We start from the raw sequence: 24,449 nt of genomic DNA, 5'->3' as shown, positions 1-24,449 counted from the left end.
ACAGAAGGGAAGGGAGAACCCAGGTCATGGAGGGAAAGCAGGCCCCCAGATAACATGGACGAGTTCCCTCGTGTGCTACACCTCTGCCCAGCGTTGGAATCTACCGCCGGAGGGCAGAGGGAGATAGGAACGATACCTCCCATCCGAACCATCCACTAAAAACAATACCTCCCACAGGAGGTGCTCGATAGGGACAGAAAACACTGAGGGCGAGTGGGTGGTCGCCTTTTAAACTCTGTGTTCCTGCCCCTATAGAGGACAAGGGTCAATCTCTATGGTAGCAGTCATGGTGGATAAGGAAATGTACAAATTTTGTCCATCACAATCAGACCTCATACAATTAAAGGGCACCATTAATCTGCTCAGCTCCTCCTGCTCTATAACATTCCATGTCAGTGGTGACAGGTTTCCTTTAAAGGCTGGAGATATATAATCCTACAACTACAGCTAAAGACCATCTTTAGTTTTGCATGGTTTTGGCATTGCACCATTCTTAATTTCTTTAGAAAACCACACACAATGGACCATTTAAAATGTTTATTCTGCAGTACAAAGCAAGTTACATTGCTGACATTTGATAGGTGACTGGTAACAGCATTAATCATATAAATCCATATCCATCATTCTTCAATCTGATACCAACAAGAACTTGTCAGTTAAAATATTGTAATACACAAGTCTCAGAATGAACGATATAGTACTGCAAGTTCTTCAAAATGCCTGATCAGTCAGAAAAATGCATTGAAGTGCTGGATCTGTCTTTCCAGTTTCATCCGGCAAAACTGAGCCGGCATTTATTTTCTCCACTTATTTTTCAGTCTGCACATGCGCAGACAGGAAGGACGAATCCTGCACAAAAAAATAAATAAAAGCCGGATCCAGCATTCAGGCAAGTCTTCAGTTTTTTTTTTTCGCCACGGAGATAAAAGTAGCATGCTACGGTTCTCTTTTGCCTGATCAGTCAAAATGACCGAAGACATCCTGAACGGATTACTCTTTCAGAATGCATGGGGATATACCTGATCAGTTCTTTGCCAGTATAGAGCCCCCAGGACGGAACTCTATGCCGAAAAAGAAAAACGTAAGTGTGAAAGTACTTACAATTCACCTTCAAGGCAGATGCAGGAATCTCCAGAGTAAAAAAAAAAATAGAGCAACTGAGAGTTTTCCAAAAGGATTACCATTTTAATGTATTGTAAGCATAGAATGTTCTGCTGAAGAACCAACCACAGCATAAAGTGGCAAATCTGTATTGCAAAGCTCTTCCCATTATCCAGGCCCAGAGAACAATACACCCAAGGCCTGCAGCAACCCACGAGGACCAGCTGCCAGTAGAAAGGAGTAGTTTTCTGGGAAATATAGGTACTTTTTAGTATGAGCCAATGATCAGACACCTGAAATTGCAACAGGACGATGGGGAGTCATGAGGACATTTGATCTGAGGAAGAAGCCAAAAATCAAGACTCCTTCCCCAAGCAGGCCAGACGGATCAATCAGCCCAACTGGGCTCAGTTCCTCAAAGTGGGACATACTGTCAGCTCCGCTTCTCCAAGTCTCCAAATCTTACAGACCACTATTTATGGATGAGCTTTTCAGCCATACTGGTACAGTATTCTTTAGAGTAACCAGTGTCTTGTACCTCCAGTTTAGCAGTGACCCCTATGGGACATGCGCATTGGATTGTTACTTTGCAAAATACGCTATACCCATTATAAAAGGATGCTTTGTATGCCCATGTTCACCAGGTAAAATATTTGAAAGCTGTGCCAGGTCCAACAAGGCCTCAGCTACAGACCATGTTACAGCATCATTGACCAGACCTTGTGTCACCAGACACACCACAAGTTACTGAAGAACGCTATGGAGATCTTGGATCAGTTCAGAAAACCCCCATGTGATTTACCATGGAAGTTAGTCCAAGAGTGGCTTCACACAGCTATATTTTCAGCAAGCATTGCATAGATTGGAAATATGGCCAAGGTGAACATCCAGACATTCTGCTCCAGACACAGTAGGCTCCATTTTGGACCTAGCAGAGATTACCATTACTACATTTTACCAGCCACCACCTGCAAGTTCAATCTAAAAATCAGTTTCCAGCTCAGTACATGCAGAACCTGCCTTTTAACACATCTGGGCTTAAGCCAATTCTACAGAAATGCAATATGAACAAGTTCTGTCAACTGCAGGTCTAACAACCTGAACTAACAGTAATTGGATGCTGCTGTCAGTTTGGGTTTAGTCCTGAGGTCAGACCATATTATATTCACGTGAAACTGGCCTTAAGCTAAACCCCCCCCCCCCCCCCCAAAAAAAAACCAACTATGGATTAGTTGATGACAAGCTTTAAAATGTCAGATTAGTCCAAGGCCTAATGCCAAGTAATGCTCATCTCAGGTACAGACAATAGTAAAAAATATAGAATTAATTAAAAGTGCTAAAAACCTGCGATTTACCAGCATTCACAGGACCTAAAAACTTACTCTGGAATAGGCAAGTACTACTGTTAGCCCTTCAGGACTAACCCAAGCTGCATCAAACAAGCCTCGACTACATTAAGTGACCCTGCAGCGCGACTTCTCTACAACTCCCAAAAGCATCAAGTTTCTATAGTTGGACGGCAATATCCTTGGCTAGACTTAAAACATGTAAACTACATCAAGGAGAATTCAAGACTAGACTTGGGGGAAGTCAGAGCAAGCTATTCATCTGTACTAGTAGAACCCATCTACGTACATCTTCCTTCATTATAGACATTCCCCCCCAATTGTCTAGACCTTCAAGCTTAGTCTATTCTCAGAGCATTAAAAAAATAAAAAAATAAACAGGGCTGTGCTAGGACCAACGTACTACAGAGCACAAAACCTTGTTAGCTCCCATTTCCTACTAGCAATACTCTATATCTAGTCTCCATGGCGCCTGTCTCAACCATTTCTGACCCAGTACAACATCTCATCTCCTCAATCACTGGACTCCCAGCCCTTGGGGAAAAGTCAAAAGCTTCATCTTTATCAATGGCCTTTTCTCCAGAGGTTTCATCATCAGATGAGCTTTCAGAAGTGGACCCAGCAGATGAAGGTCCCCCAGAGGAATAGTCCGACGTCTCCGTTCCTGGATAGTCAAGGACCGGTGCTGTTACCACAAGGTGCTCGAATGTGGCGATTGTGAAGTGATCAGTGTGTTCTCCAAACCTATGAGAACAGAATGAAGACATTGTCAACTGAAGTTCAGCGCAATAAAGGTGTAAAGATAAAAGGTAAACTCTCACCTTCCACAAACATCAAAGGGATCAATCCAGAGGGTAATCTCCTCCGGGAGGGGAAGTCTCGTGTACTCTATTCCACATCTTGCACAGGCTTGAAGCAGGGACTCATCAGCATATTGCCAGGGATTAATGCGGATGCACCTGCAATGAGAATTGGTCAGACCATGTGGCAATGCTTCGATAATTATCCAGATCTTTAGGCGTAAATATATTAATGTAATTAAATGCACCATAACATCCCTGAAACAGCCGACTAGTGGGATGCCAGGACTTGGACACTAACTGATGTGAGAAATCGGACCTATCCTGAGGCTAGGTCATCAATTCCTTTTCATATCAGAAAACCCATTTCTGTACACCACAATTGTTAATTCAGAGTTGGGGGTCCCCGTTTAGGATTCTCATCTTCTCACCCCATTGGCTCCCTGCAACAAGATCAAGGGGATGCTATGATAAGCATTGGACTAAGACATCTCCAGGCCAGTGAGCCCGGACTAGGACGGAGTTAGGGGAGGCAGTCATGAAAAGGTTTTGGGTAGGAAGGAGTTAATGGCAGGTGGGGAGGGGCTTATAGAAAAGGGGTGGGTTAGGGTTAATAAGCAAGGGGGCGGTGTAGGAGCAGGCACAGTTTTGATGAAGGAACTCCTGCCCTCCCAAGTGTTGAGGGGTTAGAATGTTTGTAGGATACTGAATTATTAACAGTGGGTTGGATTGAGTGATGGTGGTGTGGTTCTGGGCATGGGTTTGCAAGGTTGAGTGGCTGTCGCGGCAGATCCTAGAAACTGGTGGTTTAGGATGGTATTGAAAATGGTGGGGCTGGACTCCTAGTTGAGGCACTTGGTAGGTTCGAAGAGGCGTCCATTAGTTGGTGTCTCCAAGCTGGTGTTTTACGGCTGAGGCAAGATGGAAGTGCCATGTTGGGTTTTTATAGATGGTAAATTTTGGGGCTTCTATGATCTTCCTCATCAGGGTTAATGTTATTTTTTTATTTAAGTTATGCATTTATTTTATTAATAAAACAGCTGCTGTGGCCGATTTAATCTGAACAGTGGCTGTGTGTTTATTTGGAAGGCTGGGGTTGGAGGAAAATCTGGAGTGTAAAAAGTAAGGCCCTGAGTAAATGACCCAATAACCTAATCATGCCGTAGTCAGATGACTTTGCAGGGCAGACATTGAGGGGTTTACTGACAAAACAAGTAATGTTAAAAAAAAAAAAACACTTGCACCAGTGGAAGCTACAAGCTGTCCCTGAAAAAGAACAAGAGTGGATGGAAAAATAAAGATGTCCAGGTTCTTTAAATGCAGCAGCACAAAGTTTACTGTTCAGAAGTAGAAACACAAAAGGCATTTACAGTCAGACCTATATTGCCACGTCCAAAAAGTCCAAACAATTAAAATATTTTAAAAAAACTGCACGATTTGCCATTTTTAAAAATGCAGAATGCACATGGCTTTTTTGTTTTATTTTTATCGGTTGGTATTGAGTATCACAATACTTTATGGCAGGCATGTCCAAACTGCAGCCCTCCAGCTGTTGCAAAACTACAACTCCCAGCATGCCCTAATAGCTGTAAGTTATAGTTTTGGACATGCCTGAATTTTGGTATCGCAACAACTCTACATCAGATATTGGTGCTCTTTCCTGAGTGTACCAGAAAGGCTCTTGTACGCCTTGTGCTGGATACAGGGACCAAGGCATGGTCTGGGGTCGGAGCCGTACCTGAAGGCTTGTCCTCGGGCCGGCATGTCTGGGTACCAGTGTCCCTGGTATTTGTCACACAGGATGCACACAAGGTGCTTGCCCAGAGCATCGAGTTCATGCGGCTTCATCGTCTTCTTCAGACCAAGTATCTTCACGAGGAAGTTGACAGCAGCCTTGATTTCTAGATGCATGTTCTGATGTAGGGGGAGCCTGAACCAAGCAGAAGCCTCATTAGAAACAGAATTTAACATGAGTGCATGTGTCCACGATAGCCCACTCAGGGGTAGTCATCATATGGATTTAGTGTCCAGCATGGCACATAGGACCCACTAGTTTGGCACCTTAGGTTACAGTCACAATGTACAAGCTGCAGGTGGAAAATTCACAATGTTTCATGGCACCAGCAAAAGGAGATTTAAACCCAACTTGTAACATCTGTATGGAAATTGACCCACAGCGTGAGTGTGCAGGCGCTGAGAAACTGCCTGCGCAATACAGCGCCAGCAAAGTGAACGAGATGCGTAAAGCCTCATTTACACCGCTTTCCCTGTAGAAGTTGACCTGTCATGTGGATTTAGAAATCTTCAGCATATCAAAGGTTTGTGCGATTCCACAACTTTTGTAGAATAAATTCCCCCGCAGACTTCCGTGGGGTTAACAAAACCTGCATTAAAAATCACATTTATGCTCACTTCGGTGCCCTACGGTCATACAACTACATGGCGACACTGCAGCGGGTGGCCTTTATCAAGTAGAGGAAGTTGATAGAAGCCGCTTACTACTGTATACATTTTTCCATCACATTATGCACGTCTTGTTTCTGTGGTTACAACCACCCTGAAATCCATCAGTGGTGGTCGTGCTTACACAGTACAGGAAAAGCTGAGGCCTCTGGTGGCCTGGAGTGTGGGAGCTCACACAGGCAAGTACTTTATATACGACCACCACTGATTGATTGCAGGGTGGTCATAACCATGGAAACCAACTGTGTATGTGATGGAAAAATGAATGCAGCCAGCAAAGGAGCCAATATGGAGAATCACTGTACATTAGTAAGGGGCTTGTATTTACTTTTTCTATATAATACCATTTGCTGAAGTGAGAGGACCCCTTTAAGGCCGAGTTCACGTCACCGTTTAGCTTTCCATTCATCTGATCCATCAGGAAAAACAAAACACGGATCCTTTATTTTGCACATCACTTGTGATCAGTTTGTGTCACTTTCCTCAGATCAGTAATTTGACTGAGAAAGTCCTACATGCAGAACCATTCATAACCGATGCTCAAAATAAGGGCTCGTTCACCCGTCCGTATGCATTATGCGGATCTGCAAAACACAGACACCGGCAATTTGCGTTCCGCACTCAGAAAATTGCAGACAATAGGACATGTTCTATTTTTTGCGGAACGGAAGTGCGGAACCACAAATGTGGATAGCACATTCCGGCCACATTGAAAATGAATGGGTCCGCAAAACTGCGGAACGGATGTGGACCCATTTTGCAAACGTGTGAATGGACTCAAGGATCTGTTTTTTGTTGTATTAAGTTGAACAAACCGGATCTGGCACCAACACCATTGTTAGTCAATGGACGCCAAAGAAAACCGGATCCGGCACCATTGTTTTTAGTGCTGGATCCAGCTTTTTCAGCTTTGCAAACGAGACAAAACCCACACGGTCACAGAACGAAAAACCGGAACGGACTATTCTGGTTTGTTCCGTTTTGTCCCCATTGACAACGAGGGTTTTAAGACCCTCAGTACGATCAGCGATGCCACATTTATTGTTCTAAAAACGTTTATCAACGCCATATTCTGACTCCCAAAATGTCATTTATAGTTATGTTGGCAGAGCTTCATTGTTTGCGGGACGTGTAGTTTTCATTTATACCATTTTGGGGTGTGTGACCTTTTGATCTGTTTTTTAAGTTTTTTGGGGAGGTGAAAAAAGGCAACCATTTTGTTTTTCACTATGGCATTCACCATATGGGATAAAGGCATTTATAGTTTAATCTTACAAGTGTTTTGGGACATTATACTCATGTGTATTTTTAATATGAGGACTGAGTAATTAATTTTAAAAACAAAAAATTTTTTTAAGGGAACCCGTCACCAGTATTATGGTGTCCTAACTAAGGGCAACAAATAAGTGACTGATTCTCTTAGCAAAATGCTGGCTTACTTTCTTTAATTGACCAAGTCAATCTGCCAACATCTTGTATTGAAAAGCTCCAGCTGATAATGATGAGTCCTGAATATTCATGAGCTCCTGACTCTCCCCGCCCACTTACTGCTGATTGACAGTTTTTTTCCATATGAATCAGCAGCAGCTAGGCAGGGGAGTGGCTATAGCTCTGAATTAAATATACGCTGACTCAATGACATCACGCCGGACTCGAATCAGCTCATTAGCATGCGGCATCTTTGTGTGTATATTATGAGGTAACCATCTGTCACCAGTAAGTGAATACATCTAAGGTGATGTATACATCTGAGAGAACTCCGACAAGTCCCTCTTTGACCTGAGGTATAGATTATTGCATTTATAATATTGATTCAGAGAGTGTCTGGTCTCTTAGGGCTCATTCACACAACCATTGCCGTATTGCAGCCCGCATCCGGCGAGTCCGCAATGCACGGGGCACCGGCCGTGTGCATTCTGCATCATGGATGCACGGAAAGGAACCCCACGGAGTGCCTCCGCAAAAAGATTGAACTTGCTCTATCTTCTTGCGGAACGGACAGATCGCGGACCCATTCAAGTGAATGGGTCCGCGATCCACATGCGGCTGGCCCATGGTCGGTGCCCGTGCATTGCGAACTGCAGTTTCCAGTCCACAGCACGGGCAACGGTCGTGTGAACAAGCCCTTATTTTGTAATAGAAAACTATTGAAGTGTAACAATATGAGTGTCCAAAAAGTTGGCGTTATGCAAGTGCCGCAGATACCGGCGCTGTGTGGGGGGAGGGGCGCCAGGGATCTTCTGCTGGAGACGGCGGGTCCCCTGTTGGAATAGCCGAGGGGAGGCCTGTTCAGACCATCACCACCAGTGAGAACGCAGGAAGTGAAGCTCCCACGAGCTGGTGAGACAGAGCCCCCTTCGCTTTACAAGCATGCACCCGGTGTCCCCGCACAGCAGGACGGTGCAGCCGTCGGCTTAGGGTACTTTCACACTTGCGTTTTTCTTTTCCGGCACCGAGTTCCATCCTCGGGGCTCTATACCGGAAAATAACTGATCAGTTTTATCCTAATGCATTCTGAATGGAGAGTAATCCGTTCAGTTTGCATCAGGATGTCTTCAGTTCAGTCGTTTTGACTGATCAGGCAAAAGAGAAAACCGCAGCATGCTACGGTTTTCTCTCTGGCGAAAAAAAACTGAAGACTTGCCTGAATGTCGGATCCGGCATTTTTTCCCATAGGAATGTATTAGCGCCGGATACGGCATTCAGAATACCGGATCAGTCGTTCCGGCATGCGCAGATCGGTAAAAATGAGAAAAAATGTACAAGACGGATCCGTCCTTGCAATGCATTTGTGAGACGGATCCGCATCCATCTCCGTCTCACAAATGCTTTCAGTCAGCGGCAGATCGGCGGCCAGTTCCGACGACGGAACTGCCCGCCGGATCACACTGCCGCAAGTGTGAAAGTAGCCTTAGAAGACCAGAGGAGCTCCTGAGTCCATCACATGCAACCAGCTGGCCGCAACGCTGCACTTTAAAGTGCGACTTCTCAGCTGCCCGTCCAGCTCTACAGCAGCACTGAAGCCGGGGGCATCGCCCAGTTACACCACCCGTCACTGCATGCGTTTACAGCCTAACAACCCCACAGGGCGACCGGCACACAGTCTAGCCGTGCGGATCCGTCCAGACTTACAATGTAAGTCAATGGGGACGGAGCCGTTTGAAGATGACACACTATGGCTCAATCTTCAAACGGATCCGTCCCCCATTGAAAGTCTGGACGGATCCGTCTGAGGCTACTTTCACACTTTCACATTATAATGCAGACGGATCCGTACTGAACGCAAGTGTGAAAGTAGCCTTATTGCTCACTCTTAACAACCCTAATAAAGTCTATGGAAAAGCCCCTCTACAGAAGGTTTGGAATCACAAACTACTGACACGCTGCAGATTTTAAAGTCCAAATGCCACCTGGATAAAACACACACACCATTCACAACCCCATGCACCTTAGTCCTGCACAATTTAGCACAGGGCAAAGGAGAGCATCAGAGCAGGAACTGCTGACATCAGGGGGCTGGTGGGGTGAAGACAGGGATATGTCCAGGTTCAGTTCTGAACCCAGACAACCCCTTTAACACTTGATCTGCAGGGGTCCTGGGTGTCCAACCCCCACACATCTGTTATTATTAACCTGTCCAGACACTAGGCCATCAATATTAATCCCCAAATAACCCCTTTAGGTTACAGCCAAGTGCAGGGTTTGATGTTAGTTTCTATGGACCATAGAAGGTAAAGTACAAAGACCTGGATTTATATACACACACAAACCCCTGGATATTGCCTGCACATGTGAACAGCCCCCTAACTGGATGAGGCCACACAGCCCTCAGTATACTGACAACCACATTATCCAGCTCTGATCACACAAAGCAGCCCAGGGCCCTATGAATCACACAGGGGCCCCAGGTCAGGACCATGAATCACTCAGGGGCCCCAGGTCAGGACCATGAATCACTCAGGGGCCCCAGGGCAGATTCTGCACCAGAACCTCAGGCACACTTTACCCAGCACATGTCTGCAGTAACCCAGTGCTTGGGCACATCTCCTCTCACCTGCTCCTGTATAACACAATGCACACCACACAGCTGCCCGGCCTGATGGGATTTTATATGTGTGCAGGTAACGAGTGATCACCATCAATTGGCCAATTAGTAGACGATCCCTGCAGGACACCTGAGAGCGGCTCCCATCACCCACCTTACTCAGGCTAGGTCTACATGGCGACATGTGACGCACAACTACTAGAATGGGGTCCGTTAGGTTTACGATCAGAAGATGATTTTGGAGCGGAGACAACAGTCCTGCGCGCACTACTTTCATCTCCGTTCCAAAATAATCATCTGAGCGTAAACCTAGCAGACCCCATTACAGTCTATAGGGGCCGTAGGCTCCGTTCGGCTCAGTTATGTGCCGAATCCGTCCTTTCCGTTCTCCTGCTCCTAAACGGAGAACGGAAAGGCTGATCGCTGATGTGGACTCCGCCTACACAGCAACATTTGTCGCGCAGCATTTTGTTGCACCAATGTTGCGTGACTAGTCTATGGTGTTGCAATACAACATGCTGCAACTGCGACGCGACAGTCGCAGAAAAATCCATCTCGAATCGATTGTTTGCAACTGTCACGTCGCAGCATGTCGCATGTCGCAGTGCGACGCATGTCGTCATTTAGACCTAGCCTTAGGGTACTTTCACACCAGTGTTGTTCTTTTCCGGTATTGACGCATCAGTTTTGTCTTAATGCATTCTGAATGGAAAGCAATCCGTCCAGTATGCGTCAGTTCCGTCCCTTGTCCGGTATTTGACTGGACCAAATTCTGCAGCATGCTGCGGTATTTTTTCGGGGCCAAAATCCCAGAACAATACCGCACTTGCCGGATCCGGCATAAATTTCCATAAAGATGTATTAATGCCGGAAACGGTACCAAGTGTTCCGGAAATTGCTGCATCGCCGGATTCGGTTTTCCGGTCTGCGCATGCGTTGGGATATAGGAGGAGCGGGTTTCTCTTTTGATCTTTAAAAAAATGTAAATACTGGATCCGTTATTCCAGATGAGATGGATTCCGTATTTCACCGGATCTGTCTAACGGATTCAGAAAAAATGCTTTGCAGATGTACGGATGCCGGAACTGCCTGCCGGATTCTAAAAACGCTACTGTGAAAGTACCCTTAAGGCCTCTTGCACACAAACTTTTTTTCCCCCTTTCCGTTCCGTTTTTTGCGTTCCGTATACAGACCATATACGGAACCATTTATTTCAATAGATCTGCAAAAAAAAACGGAAGGTACTCCGTATGCCTTCCGTTTCCGTATTTCAGTTTTTCCGTTCCATTCAAAGATAGAACATGTCCGATTATTGTCCACATAACGGACAAGGATAGTACTGTTCTATCAGGGGCCAGCTGTTCCATTCCCCAAAAACTGAATGCACATGGACGTCATCTGTATTTTTTGTGGATCTGTTTTTTGCGGACCACAAAATACTGAAAAAGTCATACGGTCGTGTGCAAGAGGCCTAAGCCTCATTCACATGTCAGTGATTTCCATCAGTCATTGTCCGTAAAATGGACTGTTCTATTTTTTTGCAGACGCCTCGGAGCGGACATCGCTGTCCGCATCTTTTGCAGCCCCGTTGAAGTGAATGGGTCCGCTTCTGAGCCTCAAAAAATGCGGATCGGAAGCAGAAAAAAAACACGTTTCTGTGCATAAGCCCTGTCTCTGTGTATGTGAGATGTGGAGTAGGTCGCCACCTAGTGGTCAACTTTTATAATGCCTTGATAAATGAAAGACATTCAGGTCCCACTATGTCGGTGAGGGCATGCTGGGGTTTGTAGTCTCACAACAGATGGTGAACCAGGGGTTGTAGACCAGGTATGTTCACATGTGCGGTGCTTGTATTTTATCCTAAAAGGGGTTTTCCCATCTCAGACAATGGGGGCATATTGCTGGGATATGCCTCCATTGTGTCATAGGTGCGCGTCCCACCTCTGGGTCCCGCACCTACGCTGCGAACGGAGCCCCGAAAGTTGTGGAGGGCGCACTGCGCATGTGCAGCCGCCCTCCATTCATTTCTTTATGACTGCCGAAAATTGCTGTCTGCCCCATAGAAATGAATCGGAGCAGTGGCTGCGCAAGCATGCTGCATTCCCATTCACTACTATGGGGGGAGGGCTTGGCGGTGGCCGGACCCTGGTAAGCCTGGGGTCCTCCAGCCACCACCTTCCCCGCGCCGTTCTCAGCGTAGGTGCGGGTCCCGGAGGTGGTACCTATCAGACAATGGGGGCATATCCTAGCAATATGCCCCCATTGTCTCAGATGGGAATACCCCTTAAAGCCTCTCCACTATGGGACGCATTTCCTGAAGGGTTTGCGTCTGGTTTTAGTCTAAAAAAAAATGCTTATTTTTTTGTTGCATTTACTACTGAAATTGCTCCTGTTTTGAAGGCTCGATAAATGTGCCTCAGTGTCTTTCAGTCTCAGCTTAAGGGTCAATTCACACGACCGTAGTTCATTACGGATCCGCAATACACCCGGCCGGCACCCCCATAGAACTGCCTTGCAGACAAATATTTTTTTCCGGAGCTGCTGACCAGAAGAACGGCGGCGCGCTCCGGAAATGCGGATGCGGACAGCACACTGTGTGCTGTCCGCATCCATTCTGTCCCCTTAGAGAATGAATGGGTCCGCACCCGTACCGCACAATTGCGGAACAGATGCGGACATGTGAATGGAGCCTTAGGCCTATTGCACATGACCTTATGGCTTTTTCAGTATTTTGCGGTCCACAAAAAATACGGATGACATCCGTGTGCATTCCGTATTTTGCGGAACGGAACATCTGGCCCCTAATAGAACAGTCCTAACCTTATCTGTAATATGGACAATAATAGGACATGTTCTATCCTTAAGGTCTCATGCACACGGCCGTTGTTTTGCGGCTTGGATGTGGACCCATTCATTTCAATGGGGCCGCAAAAGATGCAGACAGCACTCCGTGTGCCGTCCGCATCCGTTGCTCCGTTCCAAGGCCCCACAAAAAAAATATAACATGTCCTATTCTTGTCCGTTTTGCGGACAAAAATAGGCATTTCTAAAATGGGCTGCCCATTCCGTTCCGCAAATTGCGGAAGGCACACGGGCGGCTTCAGTTTTTTGCGGATCTGCGGTGTGCGGACCAAAAACAAACGGATGCCATACGGATTGTCTTTTTTTTTGTTCGGATCCTCAATTTGTGGACCGCAAAACACATACGGTCTTGTGCATGTAGCCTAAACGGAACAGAAAAGCAGAAAAACGGAAACGGAATGCATATGGAGTACATTCCGTTTTTTTTGCAGACCCATTGAAATTTATGGTTCCGTATACAGAACGCAAAAAACGGAATGTAAACAGAAAACAAAGACCATGCACACAAACGTAATTTCTTTCCGTGTCTGTTCCGTTTTTTTTGTGGACCGTATGCGGAACTATTTATTTCAATGGGTCCGCCAAAAAACGGAAGTTCGGCCTCATGCACACGACCGTGCCATTTTTTGCAGTCCTCAAAAACGGGAGCCGCCCGTGTGCCTTCCGCAATTTGCGGAACGGAACAGGCGGTCCATTGTAGAAATGCCTATTCTTGTCCGCAAAACGGACAAGAATAGGACATGCTATATTTTTTTTGCGGGGCCACGGAAAGGAGCAACAGATGCGGACAACACACGGAGTGCTGTCCGCATCTTTTGCGGCCCCATTGAAGTGAATGGGTCTGCACCCAAGCCCCAAAAAATGCGGCTCGGATGCGGACCACAAAAACGGTCGTGTGCATGAGGCCTTCCTCCGTGTGCATTCCTATGTCTGCATGTCCTTTCCACAAAAAAATAGAACATGTCCTATTATTGTCTGCATTACGGACAAGGATAGGACTGTTCTGTTAGGGGCCGGCTGCTCCGTTCTGCAAAATACGAAATGTACACGGACGTTATCCATATTTTTTACGGATCCATTTTTTGCGGACCGCAAAATACATACGGTCATGTGCATGAGGCCTTACTGTGACCGCAAACAAGTCATACAACACTGGGAGGATTCATCAAAACTGGTGTAAAGGAAACCTTGGTTAGGGTCCATTCCCATGACCGTATTTCCAGGTCCAATTTTGCGGAACGGGTGCGGACCTATTTATTTCAATGGGGCCGCAAAAGATGCGGACAACGCACTATGTGCGTTCTGTTCTGCGGCCCTGCAAAAAAGATAGAGCGTGTCCTAAGCATTTCTATCTATCATCCGCGTCCATGATCCGTGTTTCCAGTCCGTGAAAAAAATATTACATGTCCTATTTTTTTCACGGACAACGGTTCACGGACCCATTCAAGTCAATGGGTCCGTGAAAAATCACGGCTGCACACAAGATTGTCATCTGCGTCTGTGATCTGTGTCCGTGATCCGTGTCCGTTTTTTCCTATCATTTCAAAGGCAAACTTGACTTAGATTTTTTTTTCATTTTTTATGTCCGTGGATCCTCCAAAAATCAAGGAAGACCCACGGACGAAAAAACAGACACGGATCACGGAACAACGGAAACCGTTTTTGTGGACCGTAAAAAAAAAAAAAGTCCGTGTGCATGAGGCCTTTAGCTGAGTATTTATTACAAGTCGCACAGCCCTCGATGAATTAGACTCCGCATACTGGTGTTAGTCTGCCCTCTGCTGGTTGTTTTCGGTTGGACTGGTTTATAGTCACTAAGGCTAGGGCTACCCAGCGACACCATAAACTATCATTATAAAGATTGTTGCGCGACTTTTGAGCCTCATCAATGTCGCACGACACATGTTACAGTGTAGCTGTACCCTGTGTGTCGCCATGTAGCCCTAGCCTAAGAATGAAAAAGTTGAATCTTTGCGGAGAAAAGTCGTACAACATTTAATCCAAAAAACATTGCACTTCACCACTAAAAACATACGAAGAAACGTCCGCCAGCCTTGGAGTGGAGTAGAAATTAGGTCCGAAAAAAGTCTTAAAAGTTAGAAAAATTCTGAATTAGTCGGTCAGTGATTTTGAGCCAAAACCAGGACTGGATCCTCCACAGACATCGGGTATAAGGGAAAGATCTGCTCCTGTTCCGTGTTTAGAGCCGCACTGATGGAAATCACTGACCGAACACTGACGTGTGAATGAGGCATAAAACAGGATTTTTTAGACTAGGCACAAACACTTCAGTAAATGTCCCCACTATTCAAGATGCGTTTGTGAGGCGCCTAGAAAATGGGGGCTTGGCTAGGTGGAATCATAATACCCGCCGGATGGAGGGCGCCAATTTTGTGGCACATATTAATGCTACAGTTTGGTTTAGGGGATCTGTATTTTTAATGGGCTGGGGCCTAGATTTGTTTCTGGGTCTGGTCTGGGGTCTTTATTGGTTTACAGGGGTTTGGTCTGAGGTCTGTTGATTAAGGCCCCTTTCACACGAGCAAGTTTTCCACGCGGGTGCAATGCGTGACGTGAACGCATAGCACCCGCACTGAATCCTGACCCATTCATTTCAATGGGTCTGTGTACATGAGCGTTGTTTTTAACGCATCAGTTCTGCGTTGCGTGAAAATCGCAGCATGTTCTATATTCTGCATTTTTCACGCAGCCCTGGCCCCATAGAAGTGAATGGGGCTGCGTGAAAAACGCATTGCATCCGCAAGCAAGTGCGGGTGCGATGCGTTTTTCACTGATGGTTGCTAAGAGACGTTGTTTGTAAACATTCAGTTTTTTATCATGCGCGTGAAAAACGCATCAAAACGCATTGCACCCGCGCGGAAAAAACTGAACAACTAAACGCAATCGCAGACAAAACTGACTTGTTTGGCTGGTTTCACACGGGTGTGAGGGATTTGATCCGGATGCGTTCAGTGAAAATGCTGCGATTATGGCACTAAAACAAGTTAGTTTTGTCTGCGATTGCGTTTAGTTGTTCAGTTTTTTCCGCACGGGTGCAATGCGTTTTGATGCGTTTTTCACGCGCGTAATAAAAAACTGAATGTTTACAAACAACGTCTCTTAGCAACCATCAGTGAAAAACGCATCGCACCCGCACTTGCTTGCAGATGCAATGCGTTTTTCACGCAGCCCCATTCACTTCTATGGGGCCTGTCCTGCGTTACAAACGCAGAATATAGAACATGCTGCGATTTTTACGCAACGCAGAACTGATGCGTGAAAAACAAGGCTCATGTACACAGACCCATTAAACTGAATGGGTCAGGATTCAGTGCGGGTGCTATGCGTTCACATCACGCATTGCACCCGCGCGGAAAACTCGCTCGTGTGAAAGGGGCCTATAAATAGGAAATGCTCTTTATTTTTGCGGACATACAAAAATTGTGGAACGGAGGCGGACCAACAATACGTTTGTGTGCATGAGGCTGAGCCCTAAAAAAGCTGTTTCAGACTGTCTTATTTTTTTACAGTCTAATTTACCAAGAGATTTTGCACCAACGCACGCCTTGTTCATCTAATTCTTATTTTGGGACTAATTTTGGAGTTGTCTTTGTTTTGCGCCTGAATTAGACACATAAACAGAATTATTTCTACTCCACTCCTGACCGGCTTATTCTTCTCGTCTGTTTTGAGGGAGAACTTGCACACTTTTTTGCATTGAAATAGATAGAGATGCAACTTTTTTAGTCATTGGCGCAGGTTTTTCATGTGCAAACCAATGAGACAAGTCTTAGTGAATATGAACCGGTCTTACACGAAAACAACCCCTAGAGGTCAGGCTTTACCCAAATAGGATTAAGCTGATTTAATAAGGGCTCATACATTTGAGGCAATTTAAAGACGGGGGTTTCAAATGTGCCGTCTTATTTTTACTCCTAAAAAAGGCGGTCTTAGTAATTGTGTTTAGTGGTCTGGTCTAGGGTCTCTATTTTTAAGGGTCTGGCGTCTGTATTGATTTAGTCGGTCTGATCTGGGGTCTTTATTGATTTAGGGGGTCTGGTCTGTATTTGTTCAGGGGGCTGATCTGACATATGTGCTTATTGAGGACGGCTTGTCTGGGGTCTATCTTGTTTAGAGGTCTAATCTGGGGTCTTTATTGATTTAGGGGGTCTAGTGTCTGTTAGGCTTCATGCACACCACCGTGTGCTGGTCGTGCCCATGCTGCAGACTGCATATCACTTGAATGGGGTCCATGATCTGCACTACTTTTTTGCAGGAGACCGTAAGTGTATTACTGTAGTGCAGCGGCGGCATGAAGCGCACAGCGTCATAGCAACCAATGACGCCGTGCGCTCCTGCTCTGAACAGGAATCCAGCCCGGCATACCACGGACCGCTCCCGGCTGCGGAACACAGCTGTGTGCATTCGGCCTAAGGGATAACTATTAGATTGCGGGCGACCTACCGCGGGGACCCTGTACCCTGTGGAGCCTCCAAAATGAATGGAGCAGCCGGTCAGGCATTCGCGCACCTGCTCTGTTAATTTCTATGGGGTTCTGGAGATAGGTGAGCGCTGTACTCTGCTGTCTCCCCAAATGAGAGGCTGTGCGCAGGCCTAACCTGCTGCTCTGTTCATTTTGGGGGGCTCCACAGGGTATATGGTCCCCATTCCCGTGATCAATAGGTTCCCACCGATCGAATTGTTATCCCCTATCCTGTTACGGGATAACGTCATATAACTAGAATACCCCTTAAAGGGGCCTGCATCTGTATTTAGGGACTGTTGTCTTTATTTTCTTAGAGACTTGTTCTGGGGGGGGGTCTGTGTTTATTTTGGGGTGTGATAAAGGGTCTCATACACATCACTTGTGACCCAGTTGCTGAAGGTTGGGGGGGTTTGCTCTATATAAGTGGGTGAGGCATTACCAATGCCTAAAGGTAAGCTGTCAGCAATACTGACCATGTTAAACTGCTGACAGCACTAGGTAGGGGCGAGCACAACAAACACAGCATTTGTGTGGCTTTTATCATCAGGAGTAGTGTGAATATGAAGTTTTATTCTTACAGATTCCGCTCCTGCAAGTGCCCAGAAGGCGGAGCTTCACTGTGAAGTGCTCTCTGCATTGAGCTGCTTCATAGCCCCTCCCCTCTGCTCTGAGTGACAGCCGTAGTGGTCTCCTGATTGGATGCTACAGCTGTCACTTATAACAGAGGGGAGGAGCTATGAAGCAACTGAGCACAGATTGCAGAGAGCACTTCACAGTGAAGCTCCGCCTACTGGGCATTTGTAGAAGCAGAATCTGTCAGAATAAAACTTCATATTCTCACGACTCCTGATAAAAGGTTTGCAAAAGGTATGTTTATCCTGCTGTCCCCAGCCCTTACCTAGTGCTGTCAGCAGCTTAGGGTACTTTCACACTAGCGTTTTTCTTTTCCGGCATAGAGTTCCGTCCTAGGGGCTCTATACCGGAAAATAACTGATTTTTATCCCCATGCATTCTGGATGGAGAGAAATCCGTTCAGGATGCATCAGGATGTCTTCAGTTCAGTCTTTTTGCATTTTCAGGACGGAGATAATACCGCAGCACGCTACGGTTTTATCTCCGGCCAAAAATCTGGAACACTTGCTGGAATGCCGGATCCGGGCATTTTTTTTACATAGGAATGTATTAGTGCTGGATCCGGCATTCAAAATACCGCAATGCCAGATCCGTCCTTCCAGTCTGCGCATGCGCAGACCGGAAAAAATAAATTCCGGATCCGTTTTTGTGGATGACACCGGAAAGACGGGTCCGGCATTTGAATGCATTTGAGGATCCTGATCAGTCTTACAAATGCCATCAGTTGGCATACGTTTTGACGGATCCGGAAGGCAGTTCCGGCGACGTAACTGCTTGCCGGAACACTCTGCCGCAAGTGTGAAAGTAGCCTTACCCTGGTCAGAACTGCTGATAGACTCCCTTTAATACATTGCTTCTTTTAGTCGCCCTGGTGTTGTCTCTCAGAGGTTGTCCAGTCTGCCTCCACTCAGGCGCTGTCACCTGTGTAGGCGGGCCGTGGTTAGGCCGAGTTCACACTTTAGTTATTTCATCAGTTATTGTGAGCTAAAACCAGTAGAGAAGTAGAATCAGATCTTAGGTATAGGGGCTCATGCACACGACTGTAGGCTGTTTTGTGGTCCACAAACTGCGGACCACCAGCGGAATAGTGAGTGCAGCTCTGGAGTACAATACAGGATGTAAGTCAGGATCAGTATAGGATAAGTAATGTATGTACACAGTGACTGCACCAGCAGAATAGTGAGTGCAGCTCTGGAGTATAATACAGGATGTAACTCAGGATCAGTACAGGATAAGTAATGTATGTACACAGTGACTGCACCAGCAGAATAGTGAGTGCAGCTCTGGAGTATAATACAGGATGTGACTCAGGATCAGTACAGGATAAGTAATGTATGTACACAGTGACTGCACCAGCAGAATAGTGAGTGCAGCTCTGGAGTATAATACAGGATGTAACTCAGGATCAGTACAGGATAAGTAATGTAATTTATGTACACAGTGACTCCACCAGCAGAATAGTGAGTGCAGCTCTGGAGTATAATACAGGATGTAACTCAGGATCAGTACAGGATAAGTAATGTATGTACACAGTGACTGCACCAGCAGAATAGTGAGTGCTGCTCTGGAGTATAATACAGGATGTAACTCAGGATCAGTACAGGATAAGTAATGTAATTTATGTACACAGTGACTCCACCAGCAGAATAGTGAGTGCAGCTCTGGAGTATAATACAGGATGTAACTCAGGATCAGTACAGGATAGGTAATGTATGTACACAGTGACTGCACCAGCAGAATAGTGAGTGCAGCTCTGGAGTATAATACAGGATGGAACTCAGGATCAGTACAGGATAAGTAATGTATGTACACAGCGACTGCACCAGCAGAATAGTGAGTGCAGCTCTGGAGTATAATACAGGATGTAACTCAGGATCAGTACAGGATAAGTAATGTATGTGCACAGTGACCGCACCAGCAGAATAGTGAGTGACGACACGGTTATTGGTCACATGACTGAGGAGCAGCTCAGACTCATTGAAGTGAATGGGACTGAGTGCGATACCAAGCACGGCCACTATACAATGTACGGCGCTGTGTAGAAGGCAGCTGATTGGGGGGCGTCCCGGGTGTCAGAGCGCACCGATCAGATACTGATGACCTATTAATGTCCACAGGTGTCGTGTACCGTATACAGATGGCCGGCACCCCTCATAATATCTCATTTCTCTGACCAGCTCACAGGCATATATCTTTTTTTTTTACATGCAGACGGCCATTGCTGTTTTTGTGATTTGCAAATTACAGATCCGCAAAATGCAGATCCTGACCGCGTGCGTTCCGCATTTTCACTCCGGTCCCTAATAGAACAGTCCTTTCCTTGTCCATAAAACGTACCAAATTAGGACATGTTCTATTTTTTTGTGGGGCCGCGGAACGGACATACGAATGTAGAGAGTCAACTGGTGTGCTGTCCGCATCTTTTGCAGCCCTGTTAAAGTGAATGGGTCCTCATCCGACCTGCAAAAAATTTGGATCAGATGAGTCCAAAAATACGTTTGTGTTCATGAGGCCTTATTTAGGGCCCAGAGCAGGCAGATGTTCAGGCGGCCCAGCACTGACCAGTAGCGTGTGATACTGGCCTCCTTCTCCAGTGTCCTCTAACATCCCCTTGTAGCAGGCCAGCGAGGGAGGGACAGGAGGTGGGACGCGGTCGATGACCTGGTGTCCGCCGTCTAGGTACTGCTTCACACTCGGCAGCTGCCCCATCAACCTGAACGAGGCTAGCTGAAATCCGTGCTTCTAGAACAGGTGCAGGAATTTCTGGAACCCATTATCCATGTGTGAACATAGCCATATGACGGCAAAGAGAAACAGTCCTGAGTCCTTCAGAAAGTCCTGCCCTGTGCGGAGCCGGATCCATTCTGGGCACGTTACTGGGTGGTCAATAAATGAGGACAATCTCCTTCATCACAGTTTATTCAGATGAAAACCAAATCTACATGAAATAAACCTAAAAAGACAATACAATCTGTAGGAGGGCAAGTGGCACCCACCGGAGCGGGTGAGACCCAGGTGTGTGTGGTGGGAATCGCTGGTCCTAATCCATAGTCATATATACTGGTCCCATCCATAGTCATTTATACTGGTCCTAATCCATAGTCATTTATACTGGTCCTAATCCATAGTCACCATTCATACTGGTCCTAATCCATAGTCGCCATTCATACTGGTCCTAATCCATAGTCGCCATTCATACTGGTCCTAATCCATAGTCGCCATTCATACTGGTCCTAATCCATAGTCTTCATTCATACTGGTCCTAATCTATAGTCTTCATTCATACTGGTCCTAATCCATAGTCTTTATTTATACTGGTTCTAATCCATAGTCTTTATTCATACTGGTCCTAATCCATAGTCTTTATTCATACTGGTCCTAATCCATAGTCTTTATTCATACAGGTCCTAATCCATAGTCGTCATTCATACTGGTCCTAATCCATAGTCTTCATTTATACTGGTCCCATCTATAGTCGCCATTCATACTGGTCCTAATCCATAGTCTACATTTATACTGATCCTAATCCATAGTCGTCATTCATACTGGTCCTAATCCATAGTCTTCATTCATACTGGTCCTAATCCATAGTCTTCATTTATACTGGTCCTAATCCATAGTCGCCATACATACTGGTCCTAATTTATAGTCGCCATTTATACTGGTCCTAATCCATAGTCTTCATTTATACTGGTCCCATCTATAGTCGCCATTCATACTGGTCCTAATCCATAGTCTTCATTTATACTGGTCCTAATCCATAGTCGTCATTCATACTGGTCCTAATCCATAGTCGTCATTCATACTGGTCCTAATCCATAGTCGCCATTCATACTGGTCCTAATCCATAGTCGCCATTCATACTGGTCCTAATCCATAGTCGCCATTCATACTGGTCCTAATCCATAGTCGCCATTCATACTGGTCCTAATCCATAGTCTTCATTCATACTGGTCCTAATCTATAGTCTTCATTCATCCTGGTCCTATTCCATAGTCTTCATTCATACTGGTCCTAATCCATAGTCTTTATTTATACTGGTCCTAATCCATAGTCTTTATTCATACTGGTCCTAATCCATAGTCTTTATTTATACTGGTCCTAATCCATAGTCTTTATTCATACAGGTCCTAATCCATAGTCTTCATTTATACTGGTCCCATCTATAGTCGCCATTCATACAGGTCCTAATCCATAGTCGTCATTCATACTGGTCCTAATCCATAGTCTTCATTTATACTGGTCCCATCTATAGTCGCCATTCATACTGGTCCTAATCCATAGTCTACATTTATACTGATCCTAATCCATAGTCGTTATTAATACTGGTCCTAATCCATAGTCTTCATTCATACTGGTCCTAATTCATAGTCTTCATTTATACTGGTCCTAATCCATAGTCGCCATACATACTGGTCCTCATTTATAGTCGCCATTTATACTGGTCCTAATCCATAGTCGCCATTTATACTGGTCCTAATCCATAGTCTTCATTCATACTGGTCCTAATTCATAGTCTTCATTTATACTGGTCCTAATCCATAGTCACCATTCATACTGGTCCTCATTTATAGTCGCCATTTATACTGGTCCTAATCCATAGTCTTCATTTATACTGGTCCCATCTATAGTCGCCATTCATACTGGTCCTAATCCATAGTCTTCATTTATACTGGTCCTAATCCATAGTCTTCATTTATACTGGTCCTAATCCATAGTGACCATTCATACTGGTCCTAATCCATAGTCGCCATTCATACTGGTCCTAATCCATATTTTTCATTTATACTGGTCCCTGTCCGTAGTCATCATTCATACTGGTCGCTATCCATAGTTATCATTCATACTGGTCCCTGTCTATAGTCATCATTCATACTGGTCCCTGTCTATAGTCATCATTCATACTGGTCGCTATCCATAGTCATCATTTATACTGGTCACTGTCTATAGTCATCATTCATACTGGTCCCATCCATAGTTATCATTCATACTGGTCCCTGTCTATAGTCATCATTCATACTGGTCGCTATCCATAGTCATCATTCATACTGGTCCCTGTCCGTAGTCATCATTCATACTGGTCGCTATTCATAGTCATCATTCATACTGGTCGCTATCCATAGTCATCATTCATACTGGTCCCTGTCTATAGTCATCATTCATACTGGTCGCTATCCATAGTTATCATTCATACTGGTCCCTGTCTATAGTCATCATTCAAACTTGTCCCTGTCTATAGTCATCATTCATACTGGTCGCTATCCATAGCTGGAGTATTAGTTCTAGGAGACTAATCTGAATATAGAGAGAGCACAGACCCTCCAGATGTCCTCCTTGTGGTGCACGTCTCCAGTGTTCCCCCATATACCGCCATACTGTCCTCAGTCGCCCTCAGGATATGATGGGTTGTGGGATTTTTCGTCCATCCGTCTCTTCCAGCGGTGCTGCGGTACCACACGACACCCGGCTCCTCAGAACCTCACCTGTGACATATTTTTTCCTCACAGGTTAAGGGTCTCAGGGACAGAGGGATGTGCTGACAAGACGAGCGGCCGATAAGACCCCCCCCCCTACCTGGACGCCATGGAGGAGCCTGGAGGAAAATATAAAGAAGAGACGTATATCAAGATGGCATCATGAAGGACAGGAGGTGACAGTGACCTGTATTGACATGAGGGAGCGGTCATCAATGGCCCAGACAGGGTTAGCTCAGCAGACACTAAGGGCCGTATTAGGGTCCGCTCACTCGTCCATGAATGTGGACCCATTACTTCTATACGGGGCAGGAATGGATGCGGACAGCACACAGTGTGCTGTCCGCATTTGCATTTCCGGAGCGCCGCCCCCCCCCCGATCTTCTGGTCCGCGTCTCCGGAAAAAAATAGAACATGTCCTATTTTTTTCCGCAATTTTAGACAAGAATAGGCAGTTCTATGGGGGTGCCGGCCGGGTGTATTGTGGGTCCACAATTTGCGGATCCGCAATACACTACGGACGTGTGAATGGACCCTTAGACAGGCAGATGAAGCTGACGATCGTCGGGAAGGAAGCTTTTCTCCCCAACAATGGCCTGCTTGTCAGTGGAGGAGACACATCTACACGCAGCGATCTCCTCCACAGTATGGGAAGCAGTGATCACTTATGCCATCACTCATCCCTATACAGAAGCGTTCCTTCCTGACAATTGTCTGCTCGTCAGTGGAGGAGACACAATTACATGCAGCGATCTCCTCCACAGTATGGGGAGCAGTGATCACTAATGCCATCACTCATCCCTCTACAGAAGCCTTCCTTCCTGACAATTGTCTGCTCGTCAGTGGAGGAGACACAATTACATGCAGCGATCTCCTCCACAGTATGGGGAGCAGTGATCACTAATGCCATCACTCATCCCTCTACAGAAGCCTTCCTTCCTGACAATTGTCTGCTCGTCAGTGGAGGAGACACATTTACATGCAGCGATCTCCTCCACAGTATGGGGAGCAGTGATCACTAACGCCATCACTCATCCCTATACAGGAGCCTTCCTTCCTGACAATTGTCTGCTCGTCAGTGGAGGAGACACATCTACATGCAGCGATCTCCTCCACAGTATGGGGAGCAGTGATCACTAACGCCATCACTCATCCCTATACAGAAGCGTTCCTTCCTGACAATTGTCTGCTCGTCAGTGGAGGAGACACATGTACATGCAGCGGTCTCCTCCACAGTAT

General features: G+C 45.9%; 1 protein-coding gene across 8 annotated transcripts in view; it reads right to left on the bottom strand.

Annotated features, from left to right (window-relative positions):
- Positions 1 to 972: 972 nt before the first annotated feature.
- The window catches only part of LOC122929149 (protein BTG3-like), a 134,835-nt gene continuing 111,358 nt past the window's right edge, over positions 973 to 24,449 (bottom strand). For 7 of the 8 annotated variants that reach the window (XM_044282647.1, XM_044282651.1, XM_044282645.1 and 4 more), the window contains 3 exons: positions 4,986 to 5,177; positions 3,269 to 3,406; positions 973 to 3,191 (listed from right to left, as the gene is read on the bottom strand). In XM_044282647.1, coding sequence (XP_044138582.1) covers positions 2,870 to 3,191; positions 3,269 to 3,406; positions 4,986 to 5,177 — 652 coding nt within the window. In that variant the 3' untranslated portion in view covers positions 973 to 2,869. Of the gene's footprint in view, positions 3,192 to 3,268; positions 3,407 to 4,985; positions 5,178 to 23,054; positions 23,196 to 24,449 lie in introns of those variants that run through there. The other variant, XM_044282644.1, reaches the window with a different exon arrangement.

Source organism: Bufo gargarizans, chromosome 2, assembly GCF_014858855.1.
Source record: "Bufo gargarizans isolate SCDJY-AF-19 chromosome 2, ASM1485885v1, whole genome shotgun sequence".
NCBI classification, from domain to species: Eukaryota; Metazoa; Chordata; class Amphibia; order Anura; family Bufonidae; genus Bufo; species Bufo gargarizans.
The sequence above is the reverse complement of the archived record's forward strand: the minus strand, read 5'-3'. Positions and strand labels throughout refer to the sequence as shown.